The sequence below is a fragment of the Etheostoma spectabile genome, chromosome 10, assembly GCF_008692095.1.
Source record: "Etheostoma spectabile isolate EspeVRDwgs_2016 chromosome 10, UIUC_Espe_1.0, whole genome shotgun sequence".
NCBI classification, from domain to species: Eukaryota; Metazoa; Chordata; class Actinopteri; order Perciformes; family Percidae; genus Etheostoma; species Etheostoma spectabile.
This window is the reverse complement of record NC_045742.1, coordinates 21,179,469-21,199,722: the sequence shown is the minus strand read 5'-3', so window position 1 is coordinate 21,199,722 and position 20,254 is coordinate 21,179,469. Positions and strand designations below refer to the sequence as shown.

At 41.8% G+C, this 20,254-nt stretch overlaps 1 protein-coding gene across 2 annotated transcripts in view; it reads left to right on the top strand.

Moving 5' to 3' along the window:
- Positions 1–20,254, top strand: part of flt4 (fms related receptor tyrosine kinase 4) — a 46,841-nt gene that overhangs the window by 23,919 nt on the left and 2,668 nt on the right. For both annotated transcript variants that reach the window (XM_032528545.1, XM_032528546.1), the window contains 25 exons: positions 64–229; positions 1,248–1,387; positions 1,467–1,638; positions 2,817–2,934; positions 3,073–3,257; positions 3,968–4,133; positions 7,683–7,818; positions 8,453–8,561; positions 10,371–10,730; positions 11,246–11,392; positions 12,138–12,269; positions 12,808–12,914; positions 14,280–14,415; positions 14,880–14,984; positions 15,099–15,212; positions 15,643–15,731; positions 15,909–16,068; positions 16,187–16,281; positions 17,293–17,415; positions 17,564–17,675; positions 17,895–17,994; positions 18,206–18,311; positions 18,394–18,518; positions 19,826–19,946; positions 20,102–20,187. In XM_032528545.1, the coding sequence (XP_032384436.1) occupies positions 64–229; positions 1,248–1,387; positions 1,467–1,638; positions 2,817–2,934; positions 3,073–3,257; positions 3,968–4,133; positions 7,683–7,818; positions 8,453–8,561; positions 10,371–10,730; positions 11,246–11,392; positions 12,138–12,269; positions 12,808–12,914; positions 14,280–14,415; positions 14,880–14,984; positions 15,099–15,212; positions 15,643–15,731; positions 15,909–16,068; positions 16,187–16,281; positions 17,293–17,415; positions 17,564–17,675; positions 17,895–17,994; positions 18,206–18,311; positions 18,394–18,518; positions 19,826–19,946; positions 20,102–20,187 (3,410 nt within the window). The remainder of the gene's footprint in view (positions 1–63; positions 230–1,247; positions 1,388–1,466; positions 1,639–2,816; positions 2,935–3,072; positions 3,258–3,967; positions 4,134–7,682; positions 7,819–8,452; positions 8,562–10,370; positions 10,731–11,245; positions 11,393–12,137; positions 12,270–12,807; positions 12,915–14,279; positions 14,416–14,879; positions 14,985–15,098; positions 15,213–15,642; positions 15,732–15,908; positions 16,069–16,186; positions 16,282–17,292; positions 17,416–17,563; positions 17,676–17,894; positions 17,995–18,205; positions 18,312–18,393; positions 18,519–19,825; positions 19,947–20,101; positions 20,188–20,254) is intronic.

Genomic DNA, 20,254 nt, shown 5'->3' with positions numbered 1-20,254 from the left:
TGATGCTTTGATTTATGATTTGAGCCTGAGCAATTTCTTTTTTTTTTTGGGGTGTCATCTCAGTATCCCACGCCTCTGGAGACAACCGGGATGACTTGGGACAACAAGCAGGGCTGGTCCATTCCCAGGCAGATCGTGGACAGTGTGCCGATGCTCATTGGAATTTTGTGTGTCGCCACTCTGGGAGGCAAACAATATCAATCTCCCAACTACCTGATCCACGCAACAGGTTAAAAAAAAAACTCATATCTGTGCTACCTCCAAAGGTTGAAAGACTTCAGTTTCCTCTGGTGTTCCAGCAAAAACATTGAGGATCACACAAACCTTAACTTTAGCAGCTACAAAAACATATCTGGCCCAGTACAAATATTTAAATTAGATTTGAAGCTCTACTCTTGTTGAAAGAGAAATTAGCGAGGAAATCAAAGGTGGTGCTCGACTGACTGCGCTGCCACCATAATTACGCCAATTACGCCTTAATGCTGACAATTTACAGGATTTTATTTCATTATGTAACTTCCTTGAAAACATACCACTCCCTTTTTAATAGGGTGGCATGTGCCATTATGCCAGCAGAATTAAAATAAAAGAAAGAAAAGGAAGAGAAGAGAAGAGAAGCGAAGGCATAATTAAATTGGACAAAACTTAGACAAAGAGGTTTCATGTTGAAGTTCCCTCTCGTTGCGAGTGAGCTGAGGGACCCCCAGGCTCTTTGCTATGTCGTGTGAAGATCATTCACCTCTCACTTCAGAGGGCAAAAAGAAAACTCATACCCACCGCTGCTGGGCCAAAACTAACAGCAGCATCAGTCAGAGTGGAAACTGAGAGCGGGTCTTCACTCCAAACGCTAATGGAGCATTTAAACAATCAGGCAATCTCAGTCTGCTGCTCAGACACCACCAGCGCAGGTTGTTTTACACCCCATGCCGTTTCCAGAGACTGCAGAGGCTTGAATGTCAGAGAAACTAGCCAAAGCTTTCTTGCTTTTTCTGTCTTATCTTAAAAGGCTTCTCTTTATTCCACTTTTATTCCCTTCATTGATACATACCTTGGCAAGTGAGTGGAAATAGTGTGAACTTGTGACAGACAGCTTCTTTATAGTGGGATGGCTCCTCCGGTCCAAAGGAAAGTCATTTCCTCTGGTCCCGAGAGGAAGGAAAAAACCGCTGACGATGTCACTGTGACCTGTCTCCCCTCCCTCTGTCCCTCTGTTTCTACCTCCCCCCTTTTTTCTCTTTCCCGGACAGGAAGTCAGGTTTACGATGTCAAGCTGTTTCCTGAGGAGCCAGTGGAGCTGATAGTGGGGGAGACCCTCACCCTGAACTGCACAGCGTTGGTGGAGTTCGACGCCGGAGTGGACATTCAGTGGTCCTACCCTCGCAAACAAGTACATAGCAGCAACGGTTGGTCACATGTTGAACGGCGTCAGAAAATATACCATGCTGAATTTCATTTCATCTCACCAGCCAAACTCTTTGGAGAACACTAAGCCCCATCGTGAAGCTCTGTCTCACGCCACAGAGGCTGTGAGCATCCTGACCATCAGCAGCGTCAATGTCACAGACACGGGCCCGTACAGCTGCAACGTCACCAGCATGGACACAAGACACACCCAAAAAACTCATGTCATAGTTTATGGTAAGCACTAGCTCAGATCCATGCAAGCTACTACACGGCATTTTTCTTGTTCAATAGATCAGTGATTCCCAAAGTGGGGGTCGGGACCCACAGGGGGGTCGCGAGCCAGAAAGGGGGGGTCGCAAGTTGATTTCCGGAAATAAAATAAAAATTTAAAAACAATTAAAAATAGCATATTTTAGCCATGATTTTAACACAAGATAAAACTGTTGTGTTATTTTGTGTGTTATTTTGTGTTGTCAATATTGGATACGCCTATAGTGCGTGCGCGGTTGCGCGCAATGTTTATATACGTTTATGATGGGGGGGACGCAAGTCACTTGCACCGTTACTTTGGGGGTCGTGGGCTGAAAGTTTTGGGAACCCCTGCAACAGATCAATCAGTAATCTTAAACATCACTTTAATCATAAGTATCTGTGCGTAATAATAAGACTAAATCTGTGTTAGCAGCTCCGTGGGGCTGTACTTGAGCTAAATGCCACATTGCTAACATAATGCTTCAACCAGGTGTAATTGCCATGTTCCTTGTTCATGGTCACTGATTGTTTAATCCATAAAAGTGGGGTGCCCTGATGGATCACCTGGTTTAGCGTGCGCCCCATATACTGAGACTCAGTCCTTACCGCAGCAGCCCATGTTTGAGTCCGACTCGAGGCCCTTTGCTGCATGTCTTAATCCTTTTTCTCCCCGCTTTCTTGTCTTCAGCTGTTCCATGTAAAAAAGCCTCATAAAAACAACCTGAGAGTATAGAAATGAGCAAGGGTGTTTTATTGCTTTTAAAAGCTTATATTATAATAATAATAAAGAAAAATAAATAATACATTTTCTGAAAAATGATATAATCTTGCTTTAAAAGGATTGCTCCACAAAGTGCTGTAATCCTAAGGGGTCGCTCTGATTCCAATGGTGACCCTGTGTCACAGCAACAAGATGTGATCGAATAGCCAGTGAAATGTCTCAAACCACTGCTTGATTTAGCAATGAATTGGCAAAGCAACAAAGTCATGATACTGTATGGATAAACAGCAGGGGAGTGATTTGAGAAGTTTCCGTGAACATTTTGTATGAAGTTTTAAGTCTACAGGGGGTGACATTTTGATACTGACTTTTTTTTGGTGGAGATTACTTTGAGCTTTGAGACTCGGACTGTAAATGAGGGAATGTCTTCTTCTTCCAGAAAAGCCATTTATCAGCCTCAACTACAGAAATGGATCAGTGGTGGAGGTAACTGCCGGCCAGAAGTCATTCAAATTACAAGTAAACGTGTCTGCCTTCCCCACACCCGAAACACAATGGTAAGATGAGACTCTGGTGTATTCATTCAATGTAATGAGCAATATCCAAAAGCAAAATTAAACCTCATACTGCTTAGGTTGACAGATTAATTTAGCTGGAGTGTATCCCGTACTGCAGCAGCTGTGCTCTGTGTCCAGGTATAAAGAAGGAAAGCTGGTCAACCAGCGCCCAGAGTTCAAGATGAAAAGGATGAGGATGCATCTTAACCACGCGTTGGAGATCAAGGATGTTTGTCAGGAGGATTCTGGGCTCTACACTGTGGTGCTGAGGAACGGAGCCGCTGCGCTGGAGAGGAGGCTCAACATCACGCTTGTTGTCAACGGTAACTAGTCTATTGGTCTGTGTACCCTCAGTGGAGGTAAAGTAGATTGGATGTGCAACAGTTAAAATAAATGCTACAAAACTCTAGAGACTTACTAGTTTTACAAGTAAGAAACATAGAGTGTAGGTACAACTGTGAAAGTATTATGATGAGCATTAAAAATTAGTTAATGTGTTGTTTGGATTTGGGGGAAAGAATTAAAAAAAAACTGAAATGTTGCATCAATAAAAAAAGGATGCACACAAGTGTGCTGATGACAGATTGAATGGCAGAGCTGTGGGGCCTGGAAATGCAAAAGAAATTAGTTAATGAAACCATCTTGAATGGTGAATTACGTCGGAGCTAAAATGAAAAGCCATGATGTACGTAACATTATGGATTAGTTACTTGTACTTTCTTGTACGCTCTTAAGAATAGTTACCAGAAGTAGTCAATGTATCACATTCATGTGTTAAGTTTGTATGTTCCTTACATTTGATCAGGGTTTCCTCTCTGTTTTCTAGTGGTCTAGCTTTTAGTTTCCTCTCATAGCTGTGCATGAGGCATATGATGGTGATTTTCTCTCTATTTGTTTTAGCCCTGTTACTGGCAACTAGTCCAGGGTGTTTCCTTGTTCTGCCCAAATAACATAAACTGGGATAGGTCTGTGACCCTAAATATTATGGCTGGCTGGCTGGCTGAATTGATTGATTGGCTTTCCTCTTCCGCAGTTCCCCCACAGATCCATGAGAAAGAAGTGGCAGTCCCATCCAGTCCTTACCCCAGTGGTAGCAGCCAGACTCTAACATGCACTGCATATGGTCTCCCAGCTACCAATGTCAGCTGGCAGTGGAGGGCCTGGGGCCCGTGTGTCCTCAACAGCACCCAGAGCAGACTGTAAGAAAAACTACACACACTCGCACACAGGACTGATATTTTTTTGCAAACTCTGTGTAATCAGTGCGGGAGCAGATAAGGTTTGAGCAAACGGGACAAGAGGGGAGTGGGATGTGGTGCGTGAAGACCAAATTAGAGGACGCGGTCAGTGTGAAATTATCCACATGCTCTGAGTGAAGAAGCAAGGGAGGAGATAAAGAAGAAAGAGGCGGTGGGGACAGAGATGCGGAGGTGGATAAAAGAGCAGCGATAATGAGGAAGGTGGAGGTGAAGTAAATAGAGGACGAAAGGAAAGTGTGTCTGTTCTTTGTCCAACCTGCGTCCTCCCTCGCTCAGTAATGTTGTGCCTGTTACTCTGTGGCTGATCTTGTTCAGCAGTCTTACTTTCTGACATCAATAGGCAAATAACACACATGCAAAGAACACACACACGCACACACAAACACACACGCACGCATGCACACACATAAACACTAACACACGCTTGTTCTCCCCTTCTCCGTCTCCGCCTAATCCCACAACACAATATCCTGGATTCTCTGGACAGCCATACACAGACCTGCCTCCATCTTCCTACAAGGCTTTTTTTCAAGTTATTACCATTCTCTTGACCTTTACATGTGGGCAATGAAACATGAGTGCAGACACGAGGCGCCCAGAATATGCACTCAGGAACACAGTAGCTATGTTTCCATCCACACGTTTTTATCTGAGTTAAGTGATATCAAATGAAAAATGCCTTATGGAATCAGTAAAATTTGATTGAATTTCATGAATATCGACTCAAAGGACATACGCTCTGTCTCATCAGATTTCATCTTGACTTTATCTTTCATTCGCTTTAAAGCCGTTGGATGGAAACACACTTTCACCTGCTTTATTCACATGAGGTTTTTTTACCAACCTTCAGATAATTTGATTGACAAGTGGCTGGAACCTTAGCTACAGGCAGGTCAGGCTCAACTTTTGCTCCAGAGGTCCAGCTCATGTTCTGTCTCATGTACAGTGCGTGACATATACAGTCTACGCTTGTGGCATTTCATGGTTGCTGATAGACACATGGCTGCGTTAACCTTTTCTGGTTTGTTGAATAAGAATTGAGTTTCCCGAGTGTAGTCCACCTGCCTGCTGATGTGTCCTTGAACAAAACTCGGAGTTTGCATTAGTTGTTTTGAACAAAATTCTCTGCAAAAGTGGAGAACTTACTTATATAAGATGAGGGCGGTGGCTATGTTGATCACATTGCACGGACAAATATAAGCTCACACGATCAAAATGTAGGGACTTCCTTATGGGTCCAATAAACAGGTCCTCACAAGGTGCCAGGACTTGGATTTACCAAACAGAATAGTAAGAGGTGAATAGATCATTATTATTATACATTATTACATGGCTTTGTTGAAAACTCAATTCTGATTGGTCATTCATGGCATTCTAGTCTAGTCAGTCTATTATTTTTGAATAGCAGACTGCTGTTATAAATAACAGACTGTTGCTAAAGGTAACAGAAATGATAATGGACTCTTGAGAAATAATATGAAATCAATAAAATCATTTTTAATTAATAGTTTCTGTCAAGTTATTGACTCCTATAGTAAGTAGCCGTGTGATAATGGCACATGTAGCGCATGTAGGTCATTATCCCATATGTCACTATGCTACATATGAAGCTACTGCCAAGACACTAGGGGTTAGGTTAGCTTAGCTTAGCATAAATGCTGGAAACAGGATGAAACGGCTAGCCTGGCCCTGCAAACCCCTTAACACATCATACCTTGTTTATTCAATCCATTCAAAAACTACAAATTGTGTGTGTGTGTGTGTGTGTGTGTGTTGTTTTGCTCGTTGCTAGAAAGTGTCGAGCAACACTAAAACCAAACCAAACTCTTCATGCAGTCTGCATTACCAATGTGGCCAAGCAGTTAATCTCACCTCTAAAACCCATTCAAACCACCAAAACCCTTCATTCTGTCTCAAAATAAGCTCGTTGGACCAAAACACTGGCAACAATTTTTACTCTGAAAGCAAACACCGTCACTTATAACACACTGACCTACAGAACAGGAAGCCTTACCTAAATAAGGGACTTATATCTTTGAAGTTTGAATGATTTTCCACATAAATCAGTATTCCATTGTAGAATAGGAATAGGTTATACCTTTCTCTTTGACTGTACTAAAGTTAATGTAATAAGAATTAATCCAAATGTGCTATAATATTCTGTATTCTTTTCATATTTGTGCATACAGTAATTTACTTGTAAAAAATTAAAAGTTGAGGAAAAAAAACTTTTTGGAAATTTCAGGGCTGCAACAATAATTACAAAAAGCATAGACAACATGTAGGCTATAGGATAATCACTCCTACTGTACATGTCTGTGAGGGTTCCAGTCATCCATCTCTCCTGCATTAGGCCACAGCTTCTCAATCACATCACATCCTATGTCTTCTCTGTCAGCTGAAATCAGCTGTTTGGAATGATTATTACTTCATTTCATTGTAAATATTCTGCTAAGATTTTCTATAGATATGTCAATAAGTTACTGCTGAAACGCACAAGATCTTCCTACATTCTGTTTTCCAGTAAACGTGTTTTAAACAGTTTTGAAAGCAGTGTGCTAGCAGAAGAGCAGCGTGCTGCAGGGTATTTTGCCGGTGGGTGGAGTATGAATGAGAAAAGAATTCATGAAATTTGGAAAGGGAGTCATTGAATGCATTTTGTGTGAAAGAAATGAAAAATGATACACAGTTTGGTCCACATAGACATTTTGATTTGCTGACTGTGTAAAGAGTTTTGATATTGTGACTTTGGTTTGGACCGATGCATTTTAGCAATAAAAAATAACTGTAAAAAAACTGACATGTGTTATATGCATGCATACAGTATTAAGAATGTAAACTCATTTTATGTTTTGTGTGATTTTGTGTGTGTGTGTGTGTGTGTGTGTGTGTGTGTGTGTGTGTGTGTGAGTGCGTGTGTGTGTACGTGTAAGCTAATATTTGCAATAGCAATTTAAATTGAGTGTCATGAGCAGCTGTTTGAAGTGGAAATATTCCAAAGGAATGAAATCAGGCTGAATCCGCCACACAAGTTTAATTTACAAATAATTGATTTATGTATAATGATTTTAATTTATTTTTGAAGTATGTATTCTGTTTGTACACTATGAAGAGAGTAAAATGAAATTGACTCTGACAACCTTCTGCTAATTTCAGCGGTGCCTTTAGGAGAAAATGCAAAAGAAAATTGCATTTCATGTTTCATTAGTTCTGCTATGCTGTTCACACTACGGATCTCCATAATACAAATTGATATCATAGTTTTTTTCCATTAGTTGCCAGGACACTGAGCATAATTGACTTGGCTTTGGGATTTAGGATTTGAAATGCAACCTAGTTTGTGAAAAAAAAAAATCTCATAAAACTTCAGGATGTCTGGTTTGATGTGTTTCTGAATTCTCTCCCACTGCCCACTCTCTGCTACGCATGTCAACGAGGAAAGACGTCACAAATATGTGTGTGTGTGTGTGTGTGTGTCTTTCTCTCCAGAGTCCGACGAGACAGGAAAGGCCGGAGTGACAGGATCGCAGACTGTCAGAACTGGCAGGACATTAACTCGGAAAACGCAGTGAATGAAATTGAGGCTATTGAAACGTCGGTCGAAGTGGTGGACGGCCGACAAAAGGTTCATCACAGCTGTTTGAATGTGACTGCCATTCTATGTAAAAGCCCACCTATTCATGAATTAAAAAAAAAAAAAAAAAAGAAATCACAATATTATAATATGATTACATCATTGATGATAGGACCGGAATATCCGTTAAGGAAACAGAATATGATTAGGATGTAGCCCAGAAAAAAAAGACATTTATGTAAGTGGACTTATTCGTGAACTGTGAGGTCTTTATGTAAGCGTCCCACATTCTGAGCTCCATAACAAAATTTGTTAATCACGAACCATTTCCACAGTTGAAATATTTAGAGCAGTCTTCCTCTGCAGACTTCCTGTGAGGACTGGTAATAAAAACATCCAGAGAGACGCACATGCAAGGGACGCATGTTCACACACACGCCTGAATATTTATAAACCACCCAAAAAAAGATGAAATTATCACACACAGGAATACGCACACATGCAAAGTCCCGATGGTTTTTCAGTCACACCTGGGTGAGTTTGCTTCCTGTTGCCCTGTCGGCACGATATCTAGTTTGTGTCAGCTCACAACGTGTTGCATGACAGCAGACTGCCCTTCCATTTTAGAATATGCGTGTGTCCTCCATATGAATTCAAGTCTCATCCACCTTTTCTCACCCCACAGACAGTAAGCAGGCTTCAGATTGGCAACGCCAGTGTTTCTGTCATGTACAAGTGCTCTGCTGAAAACAAAGTTGGCAAAGATGAGTGGCTGATCTACTTCTATGTAACCAGTAAGTATGTTATCTGCGAATTAGTTGACTTTACTAGGAATTTTGGGGGGTTGCATTGCCTTAAAAAAAAACATTTAAGTTTTTGCACGGGGGGGAAACTAAGTTGTATTAACACATAGCGGTAAGTTGATGCAGTAGAAAAATCAAGTTTACATTAGTAGTCATTACTAAAAAGCATTAGTAAACATACATTTTTTTCTGAAATCATGTTGTCTAAAATAAGCATATTAAGTTAAAGCTTTAGTGCATAACTTTTTTAATGAACATCCGTTACATTAAAGCCATTTCCGAATGAGTTGTTACAAAGCTTATAAAGACTATCAGCTCCGCACAACTCTCCCTGTATTTCTCAGTCTTAATAAAATGAAGATAACAGTGCGTTCCATTTACCTCGGGGAATGACTTCACACCCGAGGTGAATTCCTTCCCTTTACAAGTCTGATTTTCCTTGATTTCATTAGCTCTATCCAGGTTAGCCATAGGTAGCAAGGCCAGTTTATACACTGTTTAATGTGAACACAAACAGTGTAGCAACTTATAACTGCTATGTAATTGCTTATAACTGTATATTAGTACAACTTTCACAGCTGTTGATAGACGGAACAGTCATTTTGGATTTGTTGTTGCTCGGGGTATTCTGGCTCCCCAAGTTCCAAGCTCGGCAATCCGAGGTCAGGGTGCCTTTCCGACTTTGACCTTGGAAAATCCGAATTCCAAGTATGAATGGAACGCGCTAAAATGACCTCTTCTAAAGAGTACATTGTGTTTTTTTAAACCAGCGTGTCCTCCTTGGCTACTAGCAACTGCGTGGAAGAGAGGTGGGGGTGGTGAGCGATCACGGAAGGCTTGCATCAACAGTTTTGTTGATAACTTAGAATTCCTCATGGGGAAGACAGTAGCTACGCGCTACAGCTTTAATTATTCAAAGTAACATAAAAATAAAACTTTTGGCTACTCATCACTACAAGCAATACATCAGTTTTTGGAACACTATTTATTTTCCTTTACGTCAGCTTAATTTTAAGAGTAATGTACTCAATGCATTTATTCCAGTGTTTAAGATTAGATAGTAAAACACACACTACTGGGAAATCTTCTAAGATTCAGCATTGCAGGAAACTTCAATGTTACTAGAGTCACTAGCTGTTAAGCTGTGCATATGCCACATAATACCAGCACAGTGCCCAGACCCCATCACTTCAAATGACCCGCCCCACCCATACAGAAACTTACCATTCTCAGTTATCTCTGCTTAATATGATCTATGCACTGCATTCTTAAGCTGATTATTACAAACAACTAATGTGATTAAGTAATGAATGTGTTTTTTTAACAAAAATGAAAGAATAAGTTGGCCTAGTCACCACCAAAAAGTAAATCTTCACAGAGGTCTGGTTCAAATTTACCCTGCATTTGATAACAAAGAACACAAAACACAGAAGAATTAAAGGGTCTGTTCTGCCAAAATCCCCTCTAGTGGTGTGTATGTTGTGTAGCTGGTGGTTTTATTGGTTTTATGATATCTGTCCCTCAAGGTTAGCCCCATTACAATGAAAGCGAATACAATTTGTGGGTCTCCCAGCATTGGAAAATTACATTTAGAAAAATCAGCAGCAACATTACTTTGTCCATGGATGGATTATTGAACGTTCAGTGAGCACCATGAGTTTTAAATAAATAAAGTTTTTTTGTAATTTGGGTAAAACCAACCCTTTAAGGTATAATTCTCATTACAGTAATGTGTAGTGCACAAGCTCTGTCTTGCGAGGTTACCTTACCGCCCACATGCCTTTCTCTGTATCTTTGTAGCCATCCCTGAGGGGTTCAGCGTGGACGTCCAGCCCTCGGAGAATCCCCTGGAGCAGGAGAAAGTGTCCCTGTGCTGCACCGCTGACAATTACACCTACGAGCAGCTACAGTGGTACCGCCTCGACCCCCAGGCCCTGCAGGACGAAGAGGGCAAGCCCCAGGAGTTGGACTGCAGGAGCGTGCACCTCTACGCGGACACCCTTGACGGCCAGCTCTCCTTCCAGGAACACTCCAAAAGCTGGGTCCTAGAGTTCACCATGACCTCCATACAGCTGCAGGATGAGGGTCATTATGTATGTGAGGCTCAGAGCAGGCGGAGCGGGGCGAAACAGTGCCTGTTCAGATACGTCTCAGTCAAAGGTGAGAGATAAAAGCTCCAGATTGGACATCCAGTACACACATGGCCCAGAGTAGTTACTCTGAACCACAGTTAATTATAGAGAAATGCTCAACCCTTGGTCGCTGAAACACAAAGCAGTGGAGCTGATGCTGGGATGCTGGAGGCTTAAAAGTACACACACTCACAAAGCCCACTCTATCTTCACACACGTGATGGGGAGAGTACCTGGTGTTTGCACAGCATCTAGAAACAGAAAACAGAGCTGAGATGCTGCAGGGGTTGAAATGCACAAACAAATTCCTACTTCTTTCATATTATGTGCGGTAACGTTGCATCGGTGCCTGGAGCACAGATGTACATTTTAATGGGATTTCTTTTTTTCTTCTTTACTTTTGCCCTTTTTTCAATCCTACCAGACCCTTCAGTGAACAAATATCACGTACAGTGATGGTTCTTGGGTTGCACTGTTTGTGCAGACAAGTCATAGCATTGATTTCCCTTCTCCCTCTCTTTTGACTTCTCTCTCTCTCCATAGCCCCAGAGGCGCCTCGATACAAGCTCAGCCTCACCAACCAGACAGTGAATGTGACTGAGTCTCTGCGCATGGACTGCGACGTAGAGGGCAGACCTCTACCCCTCCTCTCCTGGTTCAAAGACAAACAGCCTCTCCACCAAATGTCAGGTGTGTGAATACACCTACACAGGTGACACACACTTTCACAGAACGGTGCAGCCGCCCACCCGCCCACCCACACCAACAGTTCCTCATAAAGTTTGCCCCTCAGAATATCAATTCAGCAGGGCTTGTGTCGCATGAGAGTTCATGCTCTGTTCGGGGGAATTCCTTTGAAAGTCTGCCTCATTCTGGCTTCACATTAGATAAAAGAGCAGAAACAATAAGCGTTAATATTAACTCGAAGATCGACAGCTTTTGGCAGATAACCCTAACCCTTTACGTCATGAGGAATGGCATTCCAGCAATTTAAAGCCAACAGATACACAACCACCCTCCAACCCACCCACACACTCAAGAAATGTGCCAAACAGAACCAGTGACAAGAATGCTTGTATAGATGTGTTTGTTGCACATATGCCATTACACAATGCCACTCAACACACACACATGCATAAAACCCTGCGGGACGATAGTCATGGCTCATTTTTTCTCAGTGTGTATCTGAGTAGGTGTGTGTGGGGGGGGGTCAATATGAGTCTGAGTGACAGCTGATGCTCTGGGTTCACTCAGCGTGGCTGCTGGGGCATGTGGCTCGCCTCACAGGACGACAGGGTTTATATGTTAACATTATAAATTGAATACCAGAGGTGTGACACAAATTCAAGAAACGCTGTTGAGAAAGTTGCTGGATTTATGATGTGAGAGCTGAAGTGGTGTTTTGAAGTGCGGAGCTGTGTGTGTCACTATTCAGGGATCCAGCTGCAGGACTCAAACCGCACGCTGAGTATCCAGAGGGTGACAGAGGAGGACGCCGGCCTTTACACCTGCACTGCCTGCAACCAGCGTGGCTGTGTCCACTCATCAGCCGCCGTCCGGGTCATCGGTGAGACAGCCGCACACTCACACACACAGAAACAGATCGCCGGGCACAATCTCAGTCACCTGAATCCACTCACACCCACTCAACGCTGACAGGCTTTTTTTTGAGTGCACTCAGCACTGAAATCCCAAACTCAAATCTTTACACACAGAATGTACATGTCTGGATTTTAGTTAGTCACCTCTCACACTTTTCACTGCAGCTGTAGTTTTTGTGCTTTTGTTGTGTACAGCTCTCCACAGTAAAAAAATCAAAGTCGTTGACTTCTGGGACATTTTATATTCAGGATGAATATGTATGAACGGGTTTGCTGGAAGTGGTCTTTTGATCAATGGCTGAGTTGATTAAATACTGTTTGGCACAATGAAGAAATCTAAAGCTTTCAATGTAAGGAGTTTGCGAGAAGGTCCAATAGTTTGTAATATAGCACCCTCTACAGTTGGTAAAGGGTAATGTCATCAAAGAGAGACGTGAGAGGATAGAGGGGTTTCAGATACAACAGTGCATCTAAACATGACTTTATTTCTTTCTTTCTATCAAGGTTCAAGTGACAAGGCCAATGTGGAGATTGTTATTCTCATCGGGACTGGAGTCATCGCTGTTTTCTTCTGGGCCTTGCTCATCCTCATCTTCTGCAATGTGAAGCGGGTCAGAGGGCGCCACTCTTCACCGTGTTATCTGTGTTTGTGCTCGTGGGTTTGTGAGGGAAACTGACCGACTGTGACGGAGACACGTTAATCTGACATCTGCCATGTCAGCACAACCTCTTTGATCTCTGAGACAGTCTGCAGATCACCCACTGAGACAGTTACTGCCATCCCCTGGGAGCGAGTCCAGTTAGTCCTAGCACGTCTTTAATGAGGACCAAATTGCTTTTTATTTTTCCTCACTTACTGGATTGTCTCACACTGCCGCTCCACAGTGACTTCACCGTGTGGTGCTGTCATTAACGAATGAATACCCACTCCCACAGTAGCTTTATCTTACTTGCCCCCTTGTACACTTGTGCCCTAGGTGAGGTCTTAAAATGTCCCCCCCTCCCAACCACAACAAAAAAATAAAGAAAAAAACAACAACAGTCATTTAAAAAAATAAGAATATTGAGACCTGCGATGACCTCCAACAATAGCCAATCACATCACACCAGCTGCTCTCAACATCTGTAACCCTTTAAAAGCAGCAGGCAAAAAAATACACTACCCCATACAGGAGATAGCCTACTAAATACTATAATTATGTTCATATCTATAATAGTTATGTAAATATTCTAAACTTAACACACTAATATACAGCATCCTAACTATTCTTTTGATCACATGTGATGTTTAAATTGTAAGAGAGACTGGAACTTTAGTTATAATAACACCAGCAATGCCACTACTGTAAATACTCAAGAAGCCACTTAAATAAACTGTAATTAACTTGCTAAGATGACATGTTTACATTATAAAGAAGAAATGGTATTTGGAAAGGTGCTTTAAATAAAAGTAGTCACTGCTACATGCATAATCTCACTGTATAAACCTGAAACACGTGGAAAACAGTTCTTAATGGAGCGGAAAAGGCACAGAGTGAGTAAATGAAACCCGCTGTGCCATCTGTGTGTAAAATGACACACTGTGCATCAGAAACTGGAGACGCCAGATGTAATGGACATGTTCCTGCTGCTGATAGCTACAGGTGTTTACTGTAACTACACAATGTCTCCATTATGCCTACGTGCCAGCAGCTGGTCTTGAAAACCACCCCAGAGTAAAAGGGCTACTGTAGCAATATGGTTTTGTGAATGGATCAAAAGTTTGTACAAAAAGTTCCTATGAAAATCTACTTTGCTTCATTTTTGACTCATCTAATGTGATAGAAGCTGTTTTTTTAATCCTCCTAAGTATGATAGAAATGTTCCCAAAACGTAGCTATGACCGCTGGCAGAATTACAGGTTCACTACAGACTACAGTGGTCACTTGTTGCAGTATATCATAGTGGTTTACACTCTGTCTCTGTCTGAACTTCAGGTTAACCCGGCAGACATAAAGACGGGCTATCTGTCAATCATTATGGACCCGGGCGAGGTGCCTCTGGATGAGCAGTGTGAATACCTGCCCTACGACTCCTCCCAGTGGGAGATCTCCAGAGACAGGCTCCGACTGGGTGAGTAGTCGGGAAGGGTGGGGGAAATGGATGGATGGATGTTGGGATAAACAAGTGAATGGGAGCAAGGGGAGGAAATGTGCAAGCGGGGATGAGAACGAATAGATGGATGTAACAGATTAGTTTTCCATTTCCAGAATCCTTAATGGCATGACTTTGGATCGCAGCCAGTCGGGCAAAGGGCTGCCAAGTAATGTGCTAATGTTACATACGTGCAAAACGCCCCGAGGAAAAGCAGCTGTTCCACGACAGTTCCCAACTCATGGGAACGTATTGTTTCCGAATGCTGCTGTTGAGATTCCGATTCCTCCCCCCTTGTCTATATGGATGCCAGATGCATTTACATTTTGCAAGCGCTTTTGCAACAACTGTTTATGTATTCCAATGAGACTAAAACTCGAAGCCTGCATTGATCAATTAGCATGAACATTCTGTGGTTGTTCCTGTTCTCTCTCCTGACACAGGAAAGGTTTTAGGCCACGGGGCCTTCGGAAAAGTAATAGAGGCGTCGATCTACGGCGTCAGCAAGAGCAGCAGTTTGGACACAGTGGCTGTCAAGATGCTGAAGGGTGAGATTTTTTCTTTGTGTATAAGTATTGTAGCTAAACATCCAGATGTATTTTATCCATTATGTTCCAATGTGTGTGTGTGTGTGTGTGTGTGTGTGTGTGTGTGCGTCTCAGATGGATCCACAGCCAGTGAGCACAAGGCCCTGATGTCAGAGTTAAAGATACTGATTCACATTGGTAACCATCTAAATGTAGTGAACCTGTTAGGAGCCTGCACCAAAGCAAATGGTGAGATTCTATCTATTACTCATATATTAATTTTACCTTTAGGTAGAACTTTTTTTTTTTAAATAAAAACAACAGTAATGTTTTTTTAGAGCAAACCAACTGAGAAAGTCAAACAGCTGCCTCTCCTTTTCTTTCTTTGACACCCTTTCTTTCATGTCCATACATCCATTTGATGTATAGAGATGCACATCTTGAAATGTTTAACCATGTTTACCTTGAACAAAAGCAGCGATTTAGCCTTGCAGCTAAACCCAGCCAGGACATGCTTACAGAATGCCAGCCCTCGCTATTTGAATATGGTGTTTAAAAAAAAGAGTCCCTTAACAAGAGGCAGAGAGAATTCTAATGTGTTTTACCATGTAAAGAAAGCATTGCATTGCATGCATTTTTCACACAGTGCTGTAATGATAAAAGCTGTCTGTATCACCAGGTCCACTGATGGTGATCGTGGAATACTGCAAGTATGGGAATCTCTCCAACTTCCTACGAGCCAAGAGAGAGTTCTTCCTCCCATACAGGGTATCCCAAGCACCACAGACACTGAAGCACTGTCTACTGTTTTCTATTTGTTTGCAGAGAATCTTCTTTGCTTCTGTACAGCCGATATCAAACAGTATTTACTTCTCACAAATCAATTTTTTGGTTTGTTGATATATTGATTTTGGAGATGATGCATTCGGTTGTTTCCCCGCTCAGGATCGCTCTCCTAAAACTCAGAGCCAGGTGAGACGGATGATTGAGGCGGGTCAAATGGACCAAAGAGCTCGCCACCCCCCTTCTCCCAGGTCCTCCCCACTCAACAGTCCTCAGAGTGCACCGTCCAACATGCCCCCTGAGAATCCTGCTGGGGAGAAAAGTAAGGCTGCTTTAATTCACAGGATTATTTAACTCGTTGTCTTGTTACAATTGCTGTTGAATTTCTCCTTCTTTTTCTGACCTTGACTGACCCTCTCCCTTCTCTCTTCTCTCTCCAGTGGAGGACTTGTGGAAAACTCCTTTGACGATAGAAGATCTAATTTGCTACAGTTTCCAGGTGGCTCGTGGGATGGAGTTCCTGGCCTCCAGAAAGGTTAATCATCGGCTTTACAAAGACAATTAGTGAATAAGCTGGAGATTGGTCTCATAGGCAGCAGGTTTTAGTCTGGATCATTTAGCTTTTCAGTCCACTGTGCTTGCTAATTAACCATGTGAACATAAACTATAGTACTGCGTACTAATATTTAGCAGGTTTTGAGTATGCAGTGCGTTCACACAATTAAATAAGAAATATTCCTTTATAAATCCAATTGATTTGCTGTTGATAGACACTATAAACCCACAATTCAATGCACCCATGACATTAAAAAACTACTCACAGCTACAGAACATTAAAACAAATTGTGGATGCTTACTTTTTTGATGTCTGTCAAACAAATGCGGATCTGAAGACGGCACATTTGATTCAATATTTTGTTCTCACGGACAGCTGATATTTTCTGTTGAAATGTGTCAGCACTGTATAACACTGCAACCAAGAAGTTCTGCAAACTGTCATCTCTGTTGTTATTGGACTGTTTTTAATTTGTTGGTTAGCTGATTTGACACTTATTCACAGCTACAGCCGGCTATCTCACACCAATCCAGTGGTAATCGGGTGAAAAATGAAATTAAACTGGTGACTACAAAAGCGGCTATAATTTCTAATGACTATCAACGATCTGACTGTACTGTAAGCAGACGGTCTTTGAATGACTCACAGTCGTGACCCTGTAGGCACGTTTACTCGACAGCTTTGTGAATGATGTTGGATCTCCTGCAGAGATTCCACAGAGCTCAGCCAGGATGAGACACAGTCCAGTCCCAGTTACAAACTGACAGACACACAACACACACACACACACACACACCACACACACACACACACACACACACACACACACACACACACACTTTAAGGCAACGTATTATCAAAATCAATTAAGTCAAATACTTCCTCCAAAACTAGGTGGAATCAATGCATGCAAACCTACATGGGCACACACATGCCCACACACCTGTCCGCATTGTTATGATGTATGTGTGCTTGTGTGTGTATCCACAGTGTATCCACAGAGACCTGGCAGCCCGGAACATTCTTCTGTCAGAGAACAACATCGTGAAGATCTGTGATTTCGGCCTGGCCAGAGACATATACAAAGACCCCGACTACGTCAGGAAAGGCAATGTACGGCATCCTCACGCTCCGTTAGCCAACTCCATCTACTGCGGGAAAACACTAAACTCCTTTTTTTTGTCATCACCCCCATAAGGGATGAATTTAAAGCAAGGTGTCATAAGTGTAAATTTGAAAAATATGTGTCTGGTTCTCTCAGGCTCGTCTGCCATTAAAGTGGATGGCTCCAGAGAGTATCTTTGACAAAGTGTACACCAGCCAGAGTGACGTGTGGTCTTTCGGAGTTCTCCTCTGGGAAATCTTCTCCCTGGGTAAAGACACTTTTTTCACCATTTGTATAAAAATCAAAGAATTTCAATACAATTTCCTCCCGAAGTGTGTTGAATTAAAAATTGCCGTTCAATCTCTGTTTCTGCCAGAAACAATTATTCTTTGTGAACTCTTCGAGTAAACCTTCATCACTGTTATCCAAACACACAATGCCTTTGTTTTTCCTTTCTCTGACTTGTTAATTAATGTTTCATAATAAGGTGCATCTCCGTACCCGGGCGTCCAGATTGACGAAGACTTTTGCAAACGATTAAAAGACGGTGTGAGAATGAGGGCACCCGAGACCGCCTCCCCTGAAATGTAAGCTTTGATTCATTCTTTTTCTCATCTTTTGCTGCCAAATAAGATTTATAGTCCTTTTTACTGCTTGAGGCCATCCCAAACGCAAACAAAAATATGCTCATAAATATCACATGTTTGACAAACTTTTACATTTAGGAGAGGCTATAGGGTCTATTTGTTTTTGCAGCTGTTTTGTCCTTGTTGTGACGGTGCTTCCCTCTGCTGGTAGATACGGCATCATGCTGGCCTGCTGGCACGGGGAACCCAAAGAAAGACCAACCTTCCCCGCCCTGGTGCAGATCCTCGGAGACCTGCTGCAGGACAACAGCATTCCTGTGAGCTCACTTGTGGGGAAAAATTAATTCCAGGGAGTTTTGTAAAGAGTATTTAGTCATTGAACCTGTCTTTTCCCTTCAGGACGGGAAGGACTACATCCCTCTGAACCACTCACAGAGCTCTGAGGATGATGGGTTCTCGCAGGCCTCGTCACGCCCTCCATCTGAGGAGGAACTGAGACTAGCCTGCAACACTCTACCCGCCAGGTACTCATTAATATATATCCTGTAATCCTCAAACAATAAAATAAAGGTTTGAAATATGAGCAACATGCTTCTACTTGACATTTTCTGCCAAAGATACAACAGTTACAGGTATTTCACATGAGAGATTTTGTGTTTCTGTCCTATCTCCTCTCAGAACTTCCACTGAGTTTTCATTTTCCTTCTGTACACGTGAAATGTACGAGAGTCTGGTAGGACCAGGCTACTCACTGGTTGGACGGGGTTTCAAAGTAGCAAAGAAAAACTCCCGCACACTGTCTAACTTGCAAAAATGTAATAAAAGGTAACGTTTTGGTACTAAATCATTGTCAGGCAAATGGTGTTACATCCTGAGAAGCCACCTTTTGTGGGTGGTAACTGTTTTTTTTTGCACCAATCAAAAACTTCCACATTACCAGGAGTGCTAACCAGACACCCGTAGGCTACATTTCTTTGTTGAAAATGTCTTTATTATGAGTAACCCCTCAAGATGCAGCGTCTCGTCTTCGAGGGAGTCCTTAACAATAAATAAAGATACAGTACAATCATAATAAGACGCAACAGTTAACAAAATGAAAAGAGACAAAAAAACAAACATTATAAACATAGTCATAATCATGTTTGAGGCAGAGCAAGAATAAAACTGGATATTAATAATAATAATAGTATCTTTAATTTATACCTGACTTTCAATTTCTTTAATTTATACTTCAGGTTTCAAGGAAATAATGATGTGAAAGTAAATATATGTGTTTAACAGTTATTATGGAAAAAGTCTGAGATAAAGTCACATGCATTTAAAGATTTTTTTTTTCAAAATGGTTTTTTTTTGTGAATCAAATTATTATTTTTTAATTTTTCTTTTTTATACATTTATAAATGACAAACAATACACTGAGGCTGGTAACGCGTCCTAGGACCGTTTCCATGTCATGTTAATGACACCGTCAGCCTGTCAGGACAGTGAGACTACAGAAAAGAAACAGCTATTTGAAAATTAAATCAATTATTTTTTACTAAACAAACCTGACAAGATATCAATTTGTTGGTTATAAGATGTTTTATGATATACGATAAACATTTTAATTACCCAGATGTATCATTGTGTCTGTATTTTCCGGTGTTTGCTTTATCTTGTGTATTAAACAGTTGAATTATGAATTATCCATACACTGCTATTTCTTTTACTGAATGGAACATATTTTGCTCTTTTGCTACTACCATTTCTTATTTGTCTCGTGGCATTCGTATGTCAGCAGGAGGCTCCATTATGTATTAATGTGTTGATCCTTTCTACACCTCTTGACCAGGTATTATAACTGCGTGCCCTTTGCCGGCTGTGTGTTTGTGGGACCTTCCAAAATATGCCAGCCCAGAGTGAAGACATTTGAAGAGTTACCCCTGGAGATGCACAGACAGAAAGCTACTCAAGTAAGCTCTTTGTCTCCTTATCAACTGTTGAAAATGAGACTGGTGACATTTAGTAAACGGCATTGCGGAATTTTTCCAAAAATAGTTGCAGACACACCAGCGGGGTCAAACAAAGGCATTTAATTCACATGGTGTCCAACTGTGTCTCTTCCCAGGACAACCAGACAGACAGCGGGATGGTTCTGGCCTCCGAAGAATTTGAGAGAATTGAACACAAGCACAGAGGCGCCGTCTCAAAAAGGTTAATCATACAAAAGCATTGAGCCATATTGCTGCCTGGAACTGAGAGTGACGCACAAAAGATATGC